Source organism: Marmota flaviventris, chromosome 9 (assembly GCF_047511675.1).
Source record: "Marmota flaviventris isolate mMarFla1 chromosome 9, mMarFla1.hap1, whole genome shotgun sequence".
In the NCBI taxonomy this organism is placed as follows: domain Eukaryota; kingdom Metazoa; phylum Chordata; class Mammalia; order Rodentia; family Sciuridae; genus Marmota; species Marmota flaviventris.
This window is the reverse complement of record NC_092506.1, coordinates 23130455-23154767: the sequence shown is the minus strand read 5'-3', so window position 1 is coordinate 23154767 and position 24313 is coordinate 23130455. Positions and strand designations below refer to the sequence as shown.

Sequence of the window (24313 nt, the reverse complement as noted above, 5' to 3'; positions counted from 1 at the left end):
AGCGGAATTTGAATGCTTTTTGCTTATCCACGGTCCCATTTCCCTGCAGCTGCCACAGATTTGTTCATTTCCGTGAATCATGGAAGATGGTTTGTGATTTATACATCTTGCCTTTGTAATCTCTCATTCTATTTCCTTCCTCATAAGATCACCATTTTAGCAAATGTAAGATCTTTTAAGAGAGGAAAAGAAATTATCATAGCATTCCTCTCCTTTTCCCCTCCCAGATCAAGAGCTCCTTCCTGGCTAGCTAGGATCCTTCAAGATTAAGAAGCAATTTTATAGTTCTTGCCGCTTTTTGCACCTCCAAGCTCCAGAGGGCGACAAAACCCTGGGCTGTTCATTGGCGTTCCATAAAGGCCGCTCCCGACGTGACGTCTTTACGTAGACGTTGGGGGCGGGGCCGCTGTGCGCGGTGACTGGCGGCGGCACTGGCGGCAGCTGGAGGCGTAATAGTTCGGGTCGTGAGCTTGGAGAAGTTCCGAGGCGGTGGTGGCGCCGGCGGCGACTTCGACAGCAGGAGCGGGCCGCGGGCTTGTCGCTCACCATGCCGACGGTGGAGGAGCTTTACCGCAACTATGGCATCCTAGCCGATGCCACGGAGCAAGTGGGCCAGGTGAGTCCCGGAGCGGCCTGCAGGGCCCGGAGCTCCGAGGCCTCTCTACAGCGCTGCCCGCCGCGCACCCCGGGCCAGGCGGGGCTGTCGCTGTGCTGCCGCGGGCTCCCAGCCGCGCTGGGCTGTTTCATCGGGCTGCACACTCTGGTAGTATAGACTCCGGCTTCCCCCGGGAGAACGGTCCCCCGGGTACCAGGCTTCACTACCGCCCTCAACCAGCCTTTTCTCCCCGTGGCGATTCCTAACTCAGCCCCTTCAGGCTCAGGTTAATTCTCTTCGCCCTGTAGAGATTCCTCTTCTCTCTTTCTCCTTCGTTTCGGTAGAACTTAGTTATTCAAAGATTAGGCTTAAAGTTTTCAAGAGATCAAAAAATAATCTCTTTGGAGGCAAAAGTTTCTATTACTTTAGGGAAAGTGCTTAAGAGATCAAAGGTTGTAAAAAACAGATAAGGGCCCTTTTCCTGCACACTTGAACGAGGACGCAAGGATTCATTTACTCAGTACCTGTTTTGAGTGCCTATCGCGCACCAGGTGATGTGCAGGGCGCTGTAGGTGCAAATGGAAAAGATTTGTGCTCTCCCGGGAGGTGCATCTAGTGAGGGGGACTGGTGACACATAAGTAAATAGGAAAGATTTTGTTTTGTTTTGTTTTAAATGAAGAAAGTAATACAGAACTGTGCAATGGCAATGTCTTGAGAGGGGAAGGATGCAGCTCTTAATAGAGTCTTCTGGCAAGCACTTTCTGCTGTGTTTGTCCCAGACACGTGGTTTAGTTTTCAACTACTGTAGAACATTGATCTGTTGACAAGTAGTCGGGTGGGTGTATTCTTGAGAACAAGGTTCAGGTTGCCCTGGAGGTAAACTTGATTGTTTAGAAATCCCATTCTATATGTTTTCAGTGCTTAGAAGCTTCTGTGCCTCTGCTTACACATCTCATAAGAGTAGAAAGCGGACACCATCTTAGATAGTCTATATTAAAGCATTGACAGTACTCCTCCTGTCCTTTTCTTGGATGTGTGTAGATCAAGTACAGTGTCTTCCTAAGCAAAAAATAATAATAATAAATTTATGTTGGGACCTTATTATAACTTAACCTAGAATTATGACTATACCAATTTCAAGTGCCAAATGATTTTCCTTCCCTACTTATTTCCATTTTAGTAGGGAATTTCACTGTTACCTGTAAGAACTGTTTACTGACACTATTGTAAATGTATGGAGAGTATGTTAGGTTAGTTCTGAAGCAGTTTTCTGCCCATTAAGACAAAATGGGGAAAACTATGGTTATGGTTTCAATTTGTTGTTCCTAGTAAGAACTAGCACTGAAGAATTCTCAATCATTGTATAATTTGTCTTCTGATTGAGTTGGGGAAGATTGTAGCAAATTAAGCTGCCTAAATTTGACTTTGTTGCACATCAGCAAGAGGGGATAAGTTGGAAACTAGAACAGTGATTCTCACCTGCTTTGCAAATTGTGTTTTCCTGAAGAGACATATGTGGAATCTTATTTGGAAAACTTTGAAACTGTATGCAAAGAGATGTCTCATCCCTCACCCTCATTTCTGGTGGAGTAGAAGTTATTTAACTCCCTACTGGAAGTGTATTAGGGCAAGTGGAAACTAAGTTGTAATTTATATATGTACAGATTGAGTATCCATTATCTGAAATTCCTGGGACCAGAAGTGTTTCAGATTTAATATTTTTTCAGATTTTGGAATATTTGCATAGCCTGTATAGGTAAAGCATCCCAAATCCAAAGTGCTCCACAATCTAAACTGTTTAAGCACCAACATGACCTGTACTATGAGAAATTGAGATTTGCCGAGATTTTCCTGTTAGGGCATCTTTAATTACAAAAGCTTGAGATTGAGCTTGAGCTGACTCCAAGAGAGCAACAATGTCTTTCATAAAGCAAAAATTTGCTATTTAGGAAGAGCGTATAAGGGCCAGAAATTTCTGGAAAAGGGAAAAGGGACATAAATTTTTCCAGACCTTAATGAAGCCCATGATTTCATTTATTCAGTACATTTTTTGAGCACCTGCCATGTACTAGCACTAGAATATAGCTTGTTTTCCTGTAAACAATGGGTAGTCAGTGCTTTCATGACGCCATAGTAACAACCATAGAGCAACTACTTAAGGTTAAAAAAATCTTGAAGTGTAGTGGAAGTGTAGTGATTTGCCATCAGTTCATTGAATTCTGGGAGAATTGAAGCTACCCAAACTGTAATGCCTACTAACTCTGCTGTGATGTATAATACTTCTTTCCTTTTAAAGAAAGTACCTAAAACTGTTCACCAAAAAAGATAGTGAGTTTCAGGATATTGGTTGTAATTTTAACTAACAAAGGCAGGAGCAGATTTAATGGAGAAGACACCATTAAATATTTGAATTTAGGAGATTTACAATCCAGACTTAAGTTTTCTGGCAATTCCTATCTGGCACTTTACTGAGACTGTATTTGAGTTTGTCATTCTCTAACTTCCTTCTGGCTTTTTTGATTTTCAGCCTTTCTGGCTGCCAGAGAGGTGAGCACAAAGATTGCTCAGGTTGCCGCCACCCTTTGCCACACTATTGTCAACATTTCTTTTAGAGTGTGCCCTCAAAATATATAAGGAAAGTACAAGTCCTCTGAGGTTTCATCAAGCAGATCATATCTTTATCTTTTTGAACCTTCTTAGCACTGTGTTTGTATTTATTAATAGTACTTTAGATTTGTATATTTTATTTCAGTGTGGACTTCTCTTATTCCTTTACTAAGTTATATTCTGGAGATTGAGTTAAATCTATTTGTTTATTTATTTTTGCTTCTCTCTTTGCACCTACCTTGCCCTCCAGTAGACATTTCTTTCTCAAAGTTGAAGAAATGCATACAAAGAAGGAACAGATAGATATATATACCAAAAAAATGTACAAGGATTCTGATGAATGACAAAGGGAACTTTTACTTTCTAGACATACACAGGAACATATATCTTCTAATAAGCCTGTCACAAATGGTAAATTCTAAGGGAATATTAATAACCAAAACCTTCTAGTTTCTCTTATCATATTTCTTTTTTTTTTTTTTTTGCTTCTATGTTCCCTTTACTCAGCCTCCCCCCACATCTGTTGATTGTCTTCAGTTCTGCCTCCTTTGCTGTGCTCCTATTTCTCTCTAACCATTTCCCACTGGCCATAATAAAGCAAGGTGTGGTCCACCATTATTTTAAATTTTGTTATGAATATTTGTGAATTTACTTAATTTTTAAATTTAGATACTTAATTTTGTATTGTCAAAAATCTGAAAAGTTTAAGAAAACATACCAGATACCTGTTAAAGGGATTGGCAGTGAAGCTGATCTGAGATTAGATCTATATAATGCCTAACCCTTCCTTTTTCCTCTTGGTCTCCTACCCATTGAATACATTGGCTCTTCATATAGAGCAGTGTGGGCTTTATTGACTTTAATTTCATGAATACCACTCTTTCAGTGGCTTTATTTTGTATGATTAAGCTAAAGTACAGACCAGGTTCATAAGTACTCTGTAATATGTGGAAGTATTAACAGCCTGTATTATCATCACATACAAACTGGATTTACTGAGTTTAAGACAGAAGGTGGTAATGTAGCTTATACATTTTCTTTTTATGTCATACTTAAGAAATGTATTTGTTGAAACTCCATCCTTCTCTAAAAGAATGTTTTATGTCAGAGAGGCTGCATCATGGACCTAAGTATGGCTTTACCTGGCACATCACCTACCTCTTATGCCTATTGGATGTGTTTTAAGTCACTACCATGAATTTTTTTGTAGAGAGAGAGAACGAATGTGTGTGTCTTGTGTTTTCTAGAGAAGGAGGAGGGAAGGAAGGCATACAAAAATTGTGGATCCAACTGTACCTTACTTTTTACTTAAAAGTATCTTAGAGGTTTCTTTTAAGTTTCTATTTTTAGATATTAAAAATATGCCAATGTATGCAGCTTGAGAAATGTATTAAAGTGTTTACAATTTCAACTTGTTGGGATCACAGATTTATCTGTCTAAATGAAATATACCATTGTGTTAGAATGCGAAAAATAATCAGTACTGTATGTTATTTGGAATATTTTCTTGTAGTAACATTCTACCTGTCACTAAGTCACTGTGATTACTTAGAATTTCAATTTCATTTGTTTCCTACTTTGAGTAACACAAGTAATAACTACTGTACCTTAAATTCTGTTTAGTTAAAAAAAAAAAAAAAAAAAAGTTTTCCCTATATACTGTTGTAGAAAATTACTCCAAGAACTGACAAGAAAGAGCACACTTTATTTTGCATCATATTAAGGGTAATTGCTTGAAGTCTTTATTAGTAATAGTCACTAAATTATTTGATGAAACTAAGACCCACTGATGGTAGAAACTTTGAATTCTGGTTTGAATGTGTTGAAATGTATTAAATTTCCAAAGGTCCTACTGTATTTGCAAGGCTGTGTCCCAGTTGAAGTGTCTGCATGGAGCCTATATTTAGGGCTTAAATTTTACCTTTGAAGGTCCTACATCTGATAAGTGCTTTCCCCTTTTTTTTGTTAAATAAGATCCTAGAAAATAAATTTGAAACAGTCCAATTAAAGAAGATTGGTGTTAGGCCAAGTTCTTGACTATAGAGCCCAGCATAACTGTGTTTGGGTCCTGGATCTGCTCAACTTGCTGCATGGCCCTGGACAAATTATTTCACTTCTGTGAGCCTTGATTTTCTCACCAGAAAATAAAAATACCTGTCATGAGGAATGTAGACAAGGTATCACTGTCCCTGGTAGACTTTCATTGAATCCTGCCAATGATTCCTTTTTATTTGATTCCAAGTTTTTTTCATTGGCCTGGGGAAGGTTTGCTGTAAGCAATTTTTTCATATGATTTTAGATAATATAAGGTATTTCTTCACATTACTTTAAAAGTAAAGCTTTAAATTTGAATAGAAATTTTAGATTTGTGGTTCTCTGCAAAATGTAGGGATGTCAGAACTGTTCAAAACTGATTTTATGAAATCTGACTAGAAGCTGTGCGGTGAACCACAGGAATGTGAAATGGTAGAAAAATAAGCTATGATATTTTGAACCTTTGCACTGAAAAATATGTAATTTACTTTTTAAGTAATAACTCCTGAAGACTGATGTTATGTCTGCATTTCATGAGGAAGCTAAATGTTTTTCACAGAAATTTCTTATTTAGGAATTGGTGTTCTGTTTAGTGTGTTGATAACTTTACATTTTACTTTCTTTTTTTCCATTCAACAGAATATTGTCCATGGAAAAAAATAGTTATAAAATATTTTGCTGACTCTACAGTTTACTGGATATTTGTTAATCATTCCTCTCTTGATGGCATGATGTAAGCTCATATGACTAAAGCACTTAGTGCATTCCTTATACAGTGTAAATGCACACTAAATTGTGGGTGACATTTGCTATCAAGATTATAATTCTTAAGGACATTTTTCATTTATTAAAAATTTTATTCAGATGTCACACAAAAGATATATGTATGGTCTTATTCTGTGTATGGTCTTATTCTGTATTTATCACTGTTACTTACCAGCTTGACCAATGTCATTTAATAAGAGGACTGGTTTGGAGGCAGCTGTGTAACAAGGATTAGGAACTTGTTGAGTATTCCCATTTAGAGCACTTAAGAATTCTTTTTAAAAGAAACAAATGACTTGAATGTGTTATTCTACTATGTAACTTTAGACTCTGATTCCAAATTTGGCTGGATTTATAGAATAAGTTGTTACTACCATATCCTAAGAGATGAAGCAGAATTAAACTGTTCTTCCTAACCTTCCTGAAATTGCTTAATTTCAGAAATGTATTTCTTCTACCTTCTTCAAAGTGCTAATGGAAATAGGGGTAATTTTTAAATTAATGTAAATGATTAAATGTAACGCAATTCTTTGAGAATTCTGTGGTGTTCATTACCATTTTTAAGCATCACACAGTCACAAATCTAGAGTTAATGATCTCTAAAATGAAAAAATGTTAGTATATTAACAATCTTATTTGCTTTTTCCACTTAAAATTGCAATTATCTTTGTCTCTTCCCTAATTAAAATAAAATCGGGGTATGGGTGAAGAAGCAACAAGGTGGAAAAATAGGTGTCTGATATAAGCAGTAAAATTCCAAAAATAAGTCTTATTTCTAAGCTTCTAAAAATTTAAAGCAGACCTGAACATGTTTGTTAAAGTTGTATTTAGATTCACATTCTTCAAAATTATGCTTCTTTTCTGCTGCATTCTTTCTTTCAGCATAAAGATGCCTATCAAGTGATATTGGATGGCGTGAAAGGCGGTACAAAGGAAAAACGATTAGCAGCTCAGTTTATTCCTAAATTCTTTAAGCATTTTCCAGAATTGGCTGATTCTGCTATCAATGCACAGTTAGACCTCTGTGAGGATGAAGATGTATCAGTAAGTTTATGACTGACACTTTTCAACAATCTTTCAAATGTTTTTATATTGGAATAATAAAATCATAGTTATCATATCAGTGCATAATAAAATATCACAGCATTTCCTGGTATTGCACCATATCTAGGCTTAAATCTACATTTAAGAAAATGTATTAGTTCTTTTACCACCTTTTGTTGTGAAAAATACGTAGAATCACAAAATGATTTGTTTTTTGTGTTCATTACTCACTACTAAAAATGGTTTGTGGCTCACATCTTTCTCATATATTGTTATTCATTGTGCTATAAAATTAGACTGTTAGTTAATACAGTTTTAACACCCTTATATGTTTTGCATGGCAGAAAAATAATTGGCCAATGTAATAATTATATATGATTACTAGAATAAGAAGAAATTATTTCTCCCTGGAATAGAATTAACTGTTAGCATTTCTGGCTGTTGATGAAAGGTTTCTAAGAATTTTCAAGTATTATCTCCTGGCTTTCCAAATGAAATCAATGAATCAAACATTTCATATAAATGAATATAAACCCTGGATGTAAACCCTGTGTGATTTTTTTTTTTTTTTTTAACGTTAAACCTAATAAGTTAAAATCAGTATTTGGAATTAATCATAACCATAAGTGCTGTATTAAGTAGTCAGTACTGAAAATTCTAAAATAGAGTTCCTGAGTATGACATTGCCACAGAAGCTGTTTTAAAGACTGTATTATATGTCCAAAGGTAGTTAAAACCAAACAGTTGTATATAAACATTTGCGATCTCAAATCTGCCTACACCAATCTCAGGTATTATATTTAACATCCTTTCCACTACATTTTGGTGACATATTCTGTAAAATTTGGATATTAATTTGAAGCAGATTTGTTCAAGCACAGTGCTCATACCTGTCATTTCCAGCTCCTCAAAAGATTAAGACAGGAAAACTGAAGTTCTCCCAGAACTTGCTAGCCTGGACAATGTAGTGACACCTATCCGTAAAAAGAAAAGAAAAGAAAAAATTGGAGCAAAGTATTTTTTAAACACTAAAAATCTCATATCTTATGTTTTAATAACTTTTCTTAACATGGTTTCTCTGTGGTATTAGTTTTCTTAAAAAGCTGAATTTGTTGTTTTTGATGATAACAGCCTTTGATTAATTTTCTGTTTGAAATCATGCCCAGATTCGACGCCAAGCAATTAAAGAGCTGCCTCAATTTGCCACTGGAGAAAATCTTCCCCGAGTGGCAGATATACTAACCCAACTTTTGCAGACAGGTAAGAAATTTTATTATTACCTTTTTGTATAACTTCTCTCTGAAATAGTGTCTATTTGGATGGGGTGCCAAAGATCCTACTGCAGAGGTTAAACTTTTTCAGTAATTTGAAACTTAATGACTTCTGATTATGTAATTTTTATTTTATTGTGTTTGGAGGGGTATTGGGGGTTGAACGCAGGGCCTCACTTAGAAAACTCTGTATCACTGGGCTATATATATATCCCCTGCCTCTGATTTTGTAATTCTTGGTGTTTTGTTTTTAATTTTGTTTTCAGGGGTGTAAAGACTGAATTCTCTTGGGAATTTTGATGCATCATCATCATCGTAATTTTACCCCCAGTTTCCTGTAGTTCAATAATTGTACCATCTTTACATAAAAGTTTCCTAGGTATGCTAGATCAGGTTCTCTGTCCTTATAAGGAAATGTGTCTTTTTGGTACTTGAGAAAATTGCTTAGATATAAGTTTGCTGATAATGTAATCTGTGAAAAGCTATGTTGAATATTAAGTTTAGAAATGAAACAAATGGTATTTAAGATTTATTTTATATTCACTGCACTACTTTTTCTCTATCCAGATGACTCTGCAGAATTTAACTTAGTAAACAATGCCCTGTTAAGTATATTTAAGATGGATGCAAAAGGTAAGGCCAGTTCTTATTCTGAATTGTGTTTGATAGTTTAAGAAATAAGTTTGGTTAAGGACAAAGTTTGGAATTCACCCAGAGATTTATTTCATAAAAACTGTAGGTATTCTTAAAAAAGCAAAACGAAAGCAAAAAATACTTTAAGTCAAGATGTTTGTGACTAGAAAATTACAATAGAAATAGTTACAGGGGCTGGGGTTGTGGCTCAGTGGTAGAGTGCTTGCCTTGCACATGCAGGGCCCTGGGTTCAATCCTCAGCACCACATAAAAATAAAAAATTAAATAAAGGTATTGTGTCCAACTACAACTAAAATTGAATACTAAAAAAAAAGAAAGTTGCAAAAACAAATCATACTTCTCCTTCAGAATTCTGTTGGAAAAAAACTTATTTTGCACTTTATAGAAATTCTTCTGAAATATCTGGGATTTATTATTAATGATAAAAAGGGAAAGTCATGCTCAAGCTGATTCTAGCCAAGAACAAAATGTGTGATTACTTCTGTATTGGGTCTATAGACATTTTAAACCAACTTTTAGCCAGTATTGATGATATCCATGATATTTATCTTGTTTGAAAAGAAATGCTATACATTGAGTTACATTTATAACTTCTTTACAGTATACATTGACTTGCTGCAGATAACTATTTTCTTTTACAGGAACTTTAGGTGGCTTATTTAGCCAAATACTTCAAGGAGAGGACATTGTTAGAGAACGAGCTATTAAATTCCTATCTACCAAACTCAAGACTTTACCAGATGAAGTCCTAACAAAGGAAGTAGAGGAGCTTATCCTAACTGAATCCAAAAAGGTAAGCTGCTGTCATCATTTAATAGAAATTCTCTAAAGCAATATAACAATTACCAAATTGGCAGTATTTGCCAGTGCTGTATGTAGCCTGAGAAAAATGATACATCCCATTAGAACCACCACAGAACTCCCAAGTTTCTTTTATATGGTATTTAGCATTTGGCCACTCATAATGATAAAGTAGTGAATTAATTTAAAGGGATGTAATCATATTTAAATCCTTTCTGGTATTGTCCTCAAAACTTATGTGTCTTTTAGGACTCTGTTTAGATCACCTCCTTTAGGAAACTCCCTGATTCCTACCTCTTTCTCCCCTTCAGGTATTCCGGAGTCATCTTGTTCAAGGAAGTAATTTAGAAATGTGCTATTATTAGGAAACTTGTAAACTTCTTGAACAAGAGGGTAAATGTAGTATGTGTTCCCAAACTTAGTGCTACGTTAAAATGATGCTAAAAATCTAGTGTAGTTACAGATGCTAAAATTGGCAAGGTTTGTCAGAATTAACTTTTCACTCATTTTAAAGTGCCAAAGTTTGGGAACAATTTACATTTCCTAATATGTTCAAGAAGTTTCAAAAGTTTCTCTATAATAGCACCACTTTCTTGCTGTTAAAATTTCTTCCTTGAACAAGGCATGACTTTCCTGGGAATACCTTGAATATTTTACCTATTCCCATCTAATAAGTCATGATGCAAGAGTATGTCATGATTGCAAACTCCTTTGGTCGGTAAATACAAAGGGTTAGACCCAATGATATGAGAAGAGAGCCTTTTTGTATGTATTTTTTCTTAGCCACTCTTTTTAATGCCACAGGCATTTTGTATATCTGTTTACATTCTGGATGTGTATCTTGTGCTTTGTAGGTAACCAAGTAAAATTTCCTAAGAATGAATTTTTGTCCCCTTGGAGAGTGCATGGTTTACTCTGAAGCCAAAAGTTGTCTTTTCATCAATATTTTAGAAGCAATAATATCAAACTGACTTTAGTAACTGAAATAAATTTGCCATTCTTTCATGAAGTTTTGATCTTTCCTGCCCATTCCAGTGATAAAAATATTGTTATTCTGAATTGTCTTTTTCCAGGTCTTGGAAGATGTGACTGGTGAAGAATTTGTTCTGTTCATGAAAATACTATCTGGGTTAAAAAGCTTACAGACAGTGAGTGGAAGACAGCAACTAGTAGAGCTTGTGGCTGAACAGGCCGACCTAGAACAGACCTTCAACCCCTCAGATCCTGACTGTGTGGACAGGCTCTTACAGTGCACGCGGCAAGCAGTACCCCTCTTCTCTGTGAGCTCTTTGTTTTATATAACTCATATTTTGATTACTCTATTATCTATCGATATTCACTTGAAATACTCTTCTCAGACTTTTCCATAAAAGTATTCATAACACACTGGGGTGAATAGAGAGTCTAGAGTGGGGTTTGTGAGAAAAAAAATGCAGGAAGAAATTTCATTAAAGCCTTGCTTTTAAGTCATGCAGATTTTGCATTCTGTCTCTAGCTTTGTGTTTTCCCTGGCCATCAGTTTTCTGGGTTATGTATATCTTAGTTTGAAACACCCAGGTTTAAGGATCTGTCCTTTTGAGAATTATGTAGTCTGAAAATGCAACACTAACCCTCCTGAATTTGACTTCAAATTGATTTGCTTCTTTGATGGAAGAGTTCAGAGGGTTGTAGATGTCGCAGTGTTCCAGGTGCCTGCAATGAAGTGTACAAGTCTGCTGATGTTATTTCTGGGGTGCCCTGGGGCATGCATTATATCTTACTTTTAGTTGCAGTATTTGATGCCATGGTGCTTAGTTAACACTTTTGAAGCACATTCTACTGTAATATTTGAGAAAGTATTTCTTTCTTTTTTTTTTGACAACTCGATATTCTTTGGATTTTTTTATACAGAAAAATGTTCATTCCACAAGATTTGTGACTTATTTCTGTGAGCAAGTTCTCCCTAACCTCAGTACCTTGACTACCCCTGTGGAGGGTCTCGATATACAGTTAGAGGTAAGAAAAAATTCCTGTTTTCTGCACTGAAAAGACAAAAATATACCCTTGTATTTTAACAAAATTGTAACCACTAACTTAGATATAATTTCTAAGGGAGTAATTTAAATGTCTGGTAATGGCTAGCCAGTAAATTCCTGGGCTAGGATTAATTGCATAGAAATGATTTATGGGTTCAATTGTAGTTTGCTGCAATGGAAAAGCACTGCCTATAGATTACATTATAGTCCTTGGAATCCTTAACATTTTTAAATAACATATAACAGTTTCTATTGCTAGCCATAACTTACAGAACCAGATTTAAACTCAATTAACAAAATATCCTTAACCCCTAATCAATGGAATTAACTATTTTCCTGCCTTTCTATCTTAACTGTAATATACATAATTTTTTTCACAGCATCTGTAATACTTTATACTTATTTATCTCTCTCTCCCTATATGTAATCTAATTCACTTCTGCATCCCCAGAATCTAGTAAAGATTCTGATTCTGAAGAGCACCTAATGACTCTTGAGTTGGATAGAAATGTGGAAGTGGAAGTGCCATTTCCCTCTTAGGCTTCTGGGACAACAAAGTTTCACTATGCACAGATGTCCTGGGCTAGGCTCATCAGGTTGGGACTAATGAAGGAAGGGATGAACATTTAGAATATTGACGATTACCAGTATTTTGAGTTACTATCTGGAGACAAAGTTTAATAGTAAAAGAAGCCCACCTTAAATGCTAGTAAATAATTCTTTGCTGTTAAAAGTTCTAAGTGTCTTTTTATAGTACAAGTTAAGTTAGTTAACATGTTTATTTTTACATTTAATTAGCACTGTCATTTACCTATAACAGAAAGTGTCTGTTATTCTTTTCTGTATTCTCACAGATACATTAGGAATCATGAGATCTTGTTTTAGAGATCTCTGCCATTCACATGCACTCTTACCAAGTCACATTATTTCTGGCCTTCCACTTTACTCAACAGTAAAAAGTAGGGCTGCATTTCTAAGATTTTTTTCCCAGTTCAAACATAAGGATTCTGTAAAAGCATAATAGAAAATAAAGAAAGCCTTAAACAGTTATCTAGGATTATTCTCATTTTATAGTCCTCACTCAAAAAATAATATTTTTTGTTTTAGGTATTAAAATTGTTGGCAGAAATGAGTTCATTTTGTGGTGACATGGAGAAGCTAGAAACAAATTTAAGAAAACTATTTGATAAGTTATTGGTAAGAACTTTTTCCTTTTGGTATAATCAGTATATATCTTTAAAGATTGATTTAGTATTAATTAATGACAGAGAACCAGCTTTTGACATTTAGATTAAGTAATAATTTTCTCAATTAATAGTTAGGCGAACATTGTCTACTTTTTTAAAAAGTCTGTTTTCATCTTGGTATTTCTTCTGTTGTTAATGCTTTGCATAGTGCCACACAAAATTTAGATAGCAGATCTTTCTCTTGTTCCATATCAAAATGTCTATGTCTGTGTGAAAGAAATTAGCAACTCTTCCAATTGTGCCAAACAGTCTTAAAACTAAAGTTAGCATTGCAGAGGATCATTTTTTCCAGGCCACCAGCTAGTAGCCTCCTGCGGCAAAGTAGCTTTAGCAACCAGGAAATAAAGTCTGTCATTTAAGTTGTAATTGTAGAGAAAATAGGCCATCTGATAAAATCATTATCAGCATAACTGAGTGATTTTCTTGTTTGACGGAAGCAGTTGTATAACTGGCATGATGATTAGCCGCAGGCCCTTGGCATGAATTGAGTCATCCATCATCTGCTGTTCTTCCAGACCTGCAATACCTATTGGAGTGTAATAGCACTGATATTGAATACCTTTGGTCAGATTTTCAATATAAAGATAATCAATACCTAAAATAGAATGGGCTCGTATTCTCAAAAAAATTTTGGTGTCATTAAGAGGATCAACTTTTAATCTCAACTCAGATTGAATTCTGACTCTTAACTTTAATAATGCCTTTGTTTGTGTAAGTCCTAATGTTAGCTACTTGAATTTTCTTTATTACTAATAACAGCTGTAACAGGTTAATAAGGAAAACTGACCTGCTAGAACATTGATCCAAATTTCTATTTTTGGTAGTTTCTAATGCTCCATATTTTAAAAGTATGCCTTTTAGTTACGTGAATATTTATTTATAATTAGAATGTTTAGAGAAGATTGCAAACATCTCTGTACTTCCGTCTCCTAGGAATATATGCCTCTTCCTCCAGAAGAAGCAGAAAATGGGGAGAATGCTGGTAATGAAGAACCCAAGCTGCAGTTCAGTTATGTGGAATGTTTGTTGTACAGTTTTCATCAGTTGGGCCGAAAACTTCCAGATTTCTTAACAGCCAAACTGAATGCAGAAAAGCTCAAAGATTTCAAAATCAGGTGATATATGATTGAGGTGGTTCAGTCCTTGGCAAAGGTGATGGCTATCTTTAAGCTCCCTGGGTTTTGTTTTTGTTCTACAAGAACATTCTCTCCACCCTTCTTTACACAGTGGAACAGTGGAGAGTCTAAAAAATAGTCATGTATGTAAACATACGATAGATGTGGCATAACAATCCACTGGGGAAATGAACTTTAAAAAAAAAAAAAATGGACTCTGGCTCTTCTGATTTGCTTAATTATTTTGGGCAGGCTCCATAACCTGTTTAACCCCCTAAATTTTTCTCATCTATTATATTTGAGTGATGTAGTATCTACCTACCTCATAGAGATGTGTGAATTTAATGAGACAGTAAATGTAAAGATTTTAGCAAATGCCTGGCACATAGTTAGGAGCAGTGCTAAAAAATTCAATATAAGTAGTTTTCATCAAGAAGTTTGTTTTGGATCATTCTGTTAACAAAATTCACGTCTTAAATTTTGAATGTTGAGCTACAGTGTCACCTTTACTGTCCTCTATTGTGCCTGAGGGACTGATTTAATACTTAATGGAATCTTGGATTAGAAACAGGCAACTTTAAGAAATTATTCTTTAATTTATTGGTCATATGCCATTTTCTGCACTTAGTATCAATTTGCTACAGTTGAAGATTGTTTAAGAGCAAAATTGGAATGATGAATTGCTAATTAAATACTTTTTCATTTAGGCTGCAATACTTTGCACGGGGCTTACAGGTTTATATTAGACAACTTCGCTTGGCTCTTCAGGGTAAAACAGGCGAGGCCTTAAAAACAGAAGAGGTAAGAATTTTGGTTCATGTCTCATAAACTGCTAATTCCATAAACACACTGTATAGGTACGTGTTGAGATTTTCGGTTTCCTTAATCTTGCTTAATTTAATCAGTCTTCATCCTAGTCCTATTGAAATACTTGAAACTTTAATTACGTCTTCCTATAACTTAAAATGATTTCTTCTAAAGCAACTCTTATGTGCATCTATCCCTTAAATATTTTCAAAAAAAAAAAAATGTGGACAACATTTTAAAAACGTTCTAACCTGTTGAGGGAATATGAGATTTATTTTCTTTGCCACCTGTATACTTTTGTAGAGTCAAGAAATAGGAATAAGCATTATCTAGATTTAAACCAAGGAATTCTCTAACTGTAGAAATTATTCCGAAAGAGAAATTTTAATTACTCTAGTTCTGTATCAGAATGCAATATATGCATAGACGCTAGTGGCATTTTAATTTAAATTTGTTTTCTCTTTGCAGAATAAGATTAAAGTTGTTGCGTTGAAAATAACGAACAATATCAATGTTTTAATCAAGGTGAGTCTTTCTTTCCTTATCTAACCCTCCCAGCTAGCTAGAAAGACAGTGCAAAAGGTTTTCCGTGGTTTTTTTTAGGTCTGAAATGGTAGTGTTTAACAGATGCCATTTCTTCCTCATTATTTTGCCTTTTGAAACTGTGTACTTTTTTAATACCAAGTGGCATTTTTTGCAGGTATCATAAAATCATATATTGCTTCACTTTATTTAAAGGTTTTGCAGAAGATAAGGGAAGCATGCAAATCTCCTTTGACCCAAAGCATTGCAGCAGATAGATTTAAACTCAGAAATTTCCATGACTATAAGTTCTAGTGGTCTGAATGCTGTTGGGCCCTTTGGATAGCCAGCAAAGTTACTTACTCCAGTGAGAAAGGACATGTGCTCTATAGCATATGAAATATCTTCCTGTGGTCTTTTTTTGTAAACTTGTCCATGTAATAAATTCAGAGCTTTTTGCACTGTGTGATAGGGTGCACCTTGCCCTCTATAGATCTGTTTGGCTTTCCCAAACATCTGCTGACATATTTGTAATAACCTAGAGCATGAAGAAGACTAGTTAGTGTGTTAGCTAATCTGGTAAAAATCCCAGGGAGTAATTATTTTTTCTCAAAAGAGAGAGGGAACATTTCAGAGAAAGTGAAAGTGTATTACACAGTGAGGAATGAGTACATTATTGCCAAATAGAAAGGTGATAAAGCATTAAGAATAAAAGAGGTAAAAAAATTAATTCACATCGCCAAAGGAAATTTTTAAAATAGTTACCATTATTACCACTCTTAAATATAGGTAACAGTTTCACAGTAAATTCATTTATTTGTTAAAATCTAAGATTTGATTTTATTTCAATAAGTGATACAAATCTATGTTGAAGATAGATGAAACAAAGAATATTTTAAATTTGACAAGTGCATGTGACATAATGCATGCCCATGAGAAAATTTCCTCTTCATGAAAACATAAGAGATCTAAAGATGACTGTAGTAAGATGTATGGAAAAGACAAGAATGGGATTAGCAACCTATGGTAGGATATCTTATCAGAAAATCCTGAAATATTTAAGTTGAGCAGGAATGTGTGACATGATTTTTTTGTGTGTTTGTTTTAGGGGAAGCACAGGAAAAACTGGTGTCCTTTGGACCACCCTTGGCATTTTTATTGTCTTTTAGTTTCTACTTAGTAAGCTATTCTTATTCTACCACTTTTCTTCACTCTATTTTCATGAATTCCCAAACTGTACTTCAGTTTCCTATTGTCATGTGAGATTTAAGATACTTAAATTAACCAATCAAACACAAATTAATGAGTGAAAGGAAGTCTAGTAGATAGAGGAAAGAGATAGGAGGGAAAAGCAGGGATCATGAACTGAAGTCAGTTAATTTCTATGTATGTATGAGTATGTCACGATTTAACCCAGCTACTGTGTATAATCATAAAGCTCTAATAGGAGGGGGGGAGAGGGAGATTTTAAATTGAAGACTCTGCATGTGGCTCTTTTCTAAGCTAAGAACATTACTTATATCCTAAGTCCATCCAGCTAAGAAACCTTAAGTATTTTTTACTCAAAGTGTGTTTTATTGGCCAATTCACTATATTTATCCCATACACTAGACTTCAATTTCATGTAGTTGGAGGTGGTGATTATTACTCATTTTAAATGGGAAAAAAATGTTTACTTTTATTAAATATTACTTGTATCCAAAAAAGAATTAAAGTAAAGCTATTAAGAAGTTTTATGGGCTGAGGTTGTAACTCAGTGGTAGAGTGCTTCTCTAGCACATGTGAAGCACTGGGTTTGATCCTCAGTACCACATAAAAATAAATAAAATAAAGGTATTGTGTCCATCTACAACTAAAAAATATATAATGTGTTTAGCAATCCACTCATGGTTTCAAAAATAATGAGGCTGTTATTTTAGTTCTGAATTATTTTAACATTTAAATACAGCAAACATTTTCATTTCTCCCATTATTGGTAACTTGGTATTTAAGTCATGATTTTTCCCTTATTGATAATTTATTTATAAATATTTAGAGGAGGAAAACATGATTAACCAGGATTTTAGTTTTGTTCTAATTTTGAGCCACTTAAAATTTGCAGAAGCAATACAGATTGCACCTTTGTGTTTTCCTAAATTGCACATTGGTGACTGCATTTATGCAAAAGAAAATATTTGTTGGCTTTGTTTATTAAAATTGATAAATACTAATGTTTTATCTGAATTTTGAAATGATACTTTAAAATTAGCTTCATTCTAAGTGATATGCACAAAATTACCTAGTGGGGTAATTGGTGTGATTTGGAAACAAAATATTCCCTGTTTAATTTCTGTCTTGCAATTTTATCCTGGTCTCTATTTTAATCACCAGCACAGAAAGAATAAATCAAAGCTTCCTCCACTTAAACCTACCCCCCCATTTTTTTTTGGTAGTGGTTGTGCTGGGTATTGAACATTGGACCTCGCACAGCATTTAAGATGTGTCTACCTTCACCACAGCTTTCTGCTACCAATAGATACATTAAAAATTTTGTCTAATATTCTCTGCCCCCAGGATCTCTTCCACATTCCTCCTTCATATAAGAGCACAGTAACATTATCCTGGAAACCTGTACAGAAGGTTGAGATAGGGTAAGTAATATCTTTAGAAGGGATTTGAGTGTTATCAAAATCTGAGTTCACTTGTCACTTTACTATATAAAAGGGTACATTATATAGTTTGATGATTCTCAAGGTAATGTTAAAATATTACTATTAGCATAATTTCAAATACAAAATCTGATTCCAGTATTTGTAAAATAAAGTGGTAGAATACAATTTTGGAGACTTGCTTGTATTCCTATAGCATAACTAGATTTTTCTAAAACTCTTATAAAATGAGTTACTTGCGTATAAGTCTATACCCAGTTATGAATTTCAGATTATATTAGAACCTAATAAATGCCCTTTGACAATGTGTAATCAAGCCACAAATTAATCTGATGCTGTGGAGCATTGTTTCCCTTTTTTTATGATGGGATTATCCTCTTGAGTTTTACAGCAGATACGCTAAGTTTATAAACATATAGATAACTTCTAGCATAATAAAGTGTTTTTAATTATTGCTCTTCTAACTATTACAGGCAAAAGAGAGCTAACGAAGATACAACTTCAGGTTCACCACCCAAGAAATCTCCAGCAGGACCAAAAAGGGATGCCAGGCAGATTTATAACCCCCCCAGTGGGAAATATAGCAGCAATTTGGGCAACTTTAATTATGGTGAGCGTTTCCGTTTGGGTACAAGCAGTATGCAAGTTAGGCAGAAACTGGATTTTACTTAATTTTAATTAGTATTTCATATAGTATCATAGCTCTATCAGGTGACTTTTCTGAGTTAGCTTGGGAACTAAAGTTGTGGGGAAAACAATTTCTCCCATTTCTTTCTAACTCATCTTTGTGGGCTCACTGAGTTGAGCATGCAACACTTAAGCACTTAAGAATGAAAAATATGCTTCATGTATTTAGAGGAACCAACAGAAATGAAAGAAATTTGGCACTAACCATCCAGTCCTTGCTTTCTCATATCGAGCTTCAAGGCACAACATTCTGGGATTAGGGGTATAGATCAGTGGAAGAATACTTGCATTCTCCTTCAGGTATGAGTATAGCTTCTGCCAAACATGGGATTAATGACTTTTTTGGGGTCTTGTCTGCCTGTTTCTTTTTCAAAGGGAGAAGTCTTGAAAGTAGAATCAGGTATTTAAGCATTGTCTGATAAGAAATGCATATTCTATTGCAGTCTGTCCCTTTGCCCAGAGTGTGTCTTCCTGTCCATATTTCCCATATCTCCTTGGCTAGGAGAGCTTCCTACCAGTCCATTCCTACCAGTCCAAGGCTGTGGAATCAGAAGTAAAGTTTCTCTTTCATTGGCTTCTTTCCTCATAGATCTTTTCTTTAAAAGAATGGACAAAAATACGAGCTCAGCTCCTTATCTTGCTTAGGTAGACAAAGCAATACCAGCAACTGAACATGCTTGTGGTTGTTTTTGATTACCAATCAGAATTAATTTTGCAGTATTTATCATAAAGAATATATCCTGAACTATATACTTCTTGTTTCCAAGTGAGATAAGAGACTGAGAAAGAAACCCTTCTACTCCAGTCAACACTTGACGACAGTTTTAGGAAATATTTCAGAACTCTACTTTCACAACAATATGTAAATGTGCATCTTTTCACTTCTTATCTGAAAAATAAGAATATCAGAGCTCTTTATTATTGTACTAACTGGTGTCTTTGTTTTTTGCTTTACAAACAAGGTATTGGTTTCCACAAATTATTTTACCTTCCTAATACATTTTTAGTCAAATTATTTGTAAATATACACCCATGTTTCATTTCCTTCCTGTACACATAGTTCACTTTAGCCCAGAAGTGCTGAACATTCTATATTTTCTGACTTGTGTTCTTTGTCTTTAGCCTTTTTAGAATATACAATGTTTAATTTTAAGCCATGCATAGTGGTGCACATCTGTAATCCCAGCTACTGAGGAGATTGAAGCAGGAAAATCACAAGTTTGAGGCCAGCCTGAGCAGCTGTCTCAATATAAAAAAAGGCTGGAGGTATAGCTCTGTGGAGTACTTGGCTAACATGTGTGAGGCCCTGGGTTCAATTCCTAGTATGCAAAAAATAATAATAATAATTTTAATTGGAAGTAGTAGTTTTTTAAAGAAGTTAATATAAAGCTGGAAACCATTGAAAACACTGTGAAAATGCAGACTTGTACTTTAGGATGCAGCCCTTCAAAACCAAGAAAATTTGATGAATTCCTACACTATAAAAATAGCTATATCATTCAACCAGTACTAAAAAAACTACATCAAATAATATCTTCATCCCAGTAGCTCAAGAGGCTGAGGCAGGAAGATCAAGAGTTCAAAACCAGACTCAGCAATTAAGTGAGGCCCTGTCTCACATTAAAACACAAAAATGGCTAGGGATGTGGCTCAGTGGTTATGGTATCAAAAAAATGTAATAATGCCTTTATACGGTATTTAATATACTCATTAGGTGTTTTTTCATATGAAAATTGGAAAGATTATTTAGTAGTCTTTAGCCAAAAAATTTTAAGTCTGTTAAGTGTGTTGATGTTGAAGAAGAAAACAAGAAAATGAAGATTTTATGAGCTGAAGGTATAGCTCAGTGAGTGCTGCAAGGTCCTAGGCACAATCCTTAGCACCACCAAAATGGAGGGGGGGGGGGCACACTTTAAACATGTACAATAAAAATAATAATAAATTCTTGAAGGTTTTATGAGTATGGTAGGAGGAAAATGTGCAGACATCTGCATTGATTGGCCCAAGTCTAAACATTAAAAACTGCAGGAGTTACAGCCCACTAAATGCTACTATCTCCCTGAATGTAGCCATTGTCACTACATCTTGTCCTCAGAACACCTCTGATTTTTTTTTCAGAACTGATTACTGATAGGTTAAGATATTTTGCATACATGGCATACACTTTGAAGACCAGTAGGATTTTTTTGTTAATTTCATATTAAATATAGAAATTATTAGTTTCATTAATCATCTTGGGTAGTGACAGGCACCAAAATAAACTAAGAAGTATAGGTATCTTAACATTGTCACCTTGTATGTGTTCACTAGGGTAATAAACATGATGACATTTTTCAATGGTTTCTATGCCAATCCACATACAAAAAATGTTGGCTAAGCTGGGGAAAGAGCTATTTATTTTCTATCTCAATTGAATTATTTCCTTCTAGGGGGAAAAATATAATCAAATCATCATCCTAATAAGTAATAATGGCAAAAAAAAAAAAAGAAAAGAATTACATGGTTGATTTAAAGGGTATTTTTCAAGCCATCAACATTGTGATTCAAAAAGCAAAACAGTCTCCTTATTGCTGCTAACAAGATTGCTGCAGTGAGTAAGTTTGAAAATTCAGTGAAGGGATTTGATCCTATTTCCATGTGATTAAAAAGTCCACCCTTCCTGATAACTTCAGTCCATTTTCACTGGACTCTTGGGGAATATTTTTCTGGACTGTGAAAGTGACTAACCAGTGGATGAAAGACTCTGTTCTACTGTGTGAAACAAGTAACTTGGATTTTTCAGCAAAATTATACCACTAATTCAAAACACACACACACACACGGCAAAATTTTAGTAAGTTCATATAGCTCATAAAACAATGAAAAGAACTCTGCATTTATACCCATGTTTTCATGAATACAGGTGCCTTTAATATTGTGTTCCAAACCAAAAACACTGCCTGTTTGTTACATTTGAAAGGAAATTTTTCAGTCTATCCTAGTTTTTAAAAATTGATTACAGACCAATGGCTTTGTTAATTCCATATTAAGTATCTTTAATAGTGATAAACACCAAAATAAAGAACTAATGAGTACAATTATTATAACCATGTCACCTTGAAACAACTTAATGGGTTTCATTTAATTTAGTAGGTATGAATGTATAAGGCACTTTGCTCTATATACATCATGCCATATATGCTTCAGTATAAATGTTACCCTGATTTTAAGTACGAAATGAACTTGGAAATGGACTAGGAGAAAATCAAGTTTTGCTTTTAAAGGGCCTACTGCTACTTTCCGAGGCACAAGCTGTATTTCTTCTGTTTGCTCTACCATGAAGTCCTGAGCAAGACCTAAACCCTTGTTCGCTTTTTCGTAGAGCAGAGAGGAGCCTTCAGGGGAAGTAGAGGTGGCCGAGGTTGGGGAACCCGAGGAAATCGTAGTCGAGGAAGACTCTACTGAGTAAGATATCACATTCTTCAGCATTGTCATGAGCTTAATATACTTAAATTCTACTACTCATTGGATTGCCGGGGATGTCCCTTTAAGGACTGCTGCCTTCAGCTAAAAACTTAATGTTCTTTATACCTTTGTATGTATGATCTACTTTTGTAATAGACCATGGTTATGTCCAAGGTAAAACCTCAATAATATTTTTGGATGCTTTGTCCACAATCTTGACTTGTTTTTCCAATATCATCATTATTCGGACTTCATATTGTGAATCTTTTTGCTTTTAAACATCTTGATAACTTGTTATTGAGAACTTTTGAGTCTAAAATGTAATGAAATTCAATTTTGTTCTGATATATGGTAAAGATCATCAGTTTTGAAAGGTTACTGATTTTCCTCTCCCCTCTTAGTTTTTTGCCCAATATATGGAGAAGAGTAATGGTCAATCTTAACATTTTTTCATTGTTTTTTTAATAAAGCTGCTAGGCAATGGTGCAGCATTTCCACCTACTACTGTCACAAACACAAAATACTTACCAGCTTTCTTAAAATGTAGAAATGATAATGCATTTTTAGGAGGAAGTAAGTTGCTTTGCACTGCTTACACTGTGCTCTTCTCCGTATACTGGGATATAGCTTCTGAATATGGGATCTTACTATTCGAATAGAAATGTGTATGTATGATATACATACATACGTACATAAGCATATGTATGTGTATGTGTGTATATATATATATGCATGCCGTGAAACTTGAGTACACAAAAATCAATATTTTAAATTCCAGGAACGGGTAGTCTTTGACATGGTGATTATCCTTTTGAGGCTAAATCCACTATTCACTTGTTATCTAGGGTTTTACTTCCAGTAGAGAGGAATTTTGAGTCAGTTGCACTTACATGATTATTGTTATTTAAAACTAAAAATAAAGGCTGTATATTCAAAGATAAAATGTGGAGATCCCTGTTGGTGAAATACAGCCAAATGTGATGTACATATAGATTTTCACAGGATGACATAGTATAATTTAGGATTTGGAGATTTAATAACCAGGGCTACCAAGGAAAAAATGAATTGATAACATAGTACCAATAAGTAAGGGATGCTCTCTTGGTTTGCTTTTGCCACTTTCAAGATTTTAACTTCTCAGGTTATTAACCAAATTATTGTATAAGTTAGGTAATAGAGAATCTTTAGGTTAAACAACAGATGGGAGGTTTGTGGAGTGTCTAATGTCATGGGCATTTTTAATAGCATAGACCCTTTGCTCTGCATTTGAATGTTTCATATATTTTTGTTCCACAGTTAATCTTCCCTTCCCAAGTTTGCTATTCAAATCAAATGCCACAATGACATTTCTAGTAGTTTAATGTATTTTTTGAGGAATAGTTTGTGATTCCAATGCAGGTGTCTTTGTTACCATTATTCTACACTGGGAAGAAAGCAAAACCCCTATGTTAGAATTACTGTACATGTTTATGAGGAAAGTATTTTTTAAAAGGCTAGAATGATACAAGTGAGCATTAAGAAGTTGGTCAGCTTAACTGTGGAATGGTGGCAATAATCTAAACATTCCAAAGACTGAGCTGAACCTAAGCTCCCTTGGAATCTGAACAGACATAGGAACATGGAATTGCCATTTGAAAATTAACCAGCTAGTCTGGACCTCAGAGACAGATCAGCCAGTGGCCTAAAGCCATTTCAAGGACAAACTCTATTGGAAATACAGCTATATAAATTTGAACATTAAATGTACTTTTTCCTTCTCTTTTTTAAAGCATATTTGTAAACTCAAAGCTGAGGAGAAGTGACTTGACTTCAAGTTTTGATACTGAGTTGACTATGTTCCTTCCCTCACCACCTCATCGTTCTACTTCCCATTCCTAAGGCAATAGATCACAACTTAGGGTTGTTTTGTTGTTGTTGTTGTTGTGTTGTTTTTCTTCATAACTTTGAAAAACTTCATGCCATGGATAGTTTTTCTTTTGCAAGACACCTGTTTATCACCTTGTTTAAATGTAAATGTTCCCTTATGCTTTTGAAATAAATTTCCTTTTGTAATTTT

The 24313-nt window shown here is 34.7% G+C and overlaps 1 protein-coding gene across 2 annotated transcripts; it reads left to right on the top strand.

Annotated features, from left to right (window-relative positions):
• Positions 1 to 404: 404 nt before the first annotated feature.
• Positions 405 to 24313, top strand: Api5 (apoptosis inhibitor 5). 2 transcript variants are annotated; one of them, XM_027936482.2, is made up of 14 exons: positions 405 to 616; positions 6885 to 7046; positions 8213 to 8306; positions 8885 to 8950; positions 9613 to 9764; positions 10846 to 11052; positions 11663 to 11767; positions 12895 to 12984; positions 13968 to 14149; positions 14857 to 14950; positions 15425 to 15481; positions 18032 to 18108; positions 18600 to 18736; positions 22180 to 24313. In XM_027936482.2, exons 1-14 carry the CDS (start codon positions 548 to 550, stop codon positions 22200 to 22202), a joined length of 1515 nt encoding a protein of 504 aa, XP_027792283.1. In that variant the 5' UTR covers positions 405 to 547; the 3' UTR covers positions 22203 to 24313. The 2 variants fall into 2 exon arrangements, with proteins under 2 accessions (XP_027792283.1, XP_027792282.1); XM_027936481.2 differs by having other exon boundaries at positions 22175 to 24313.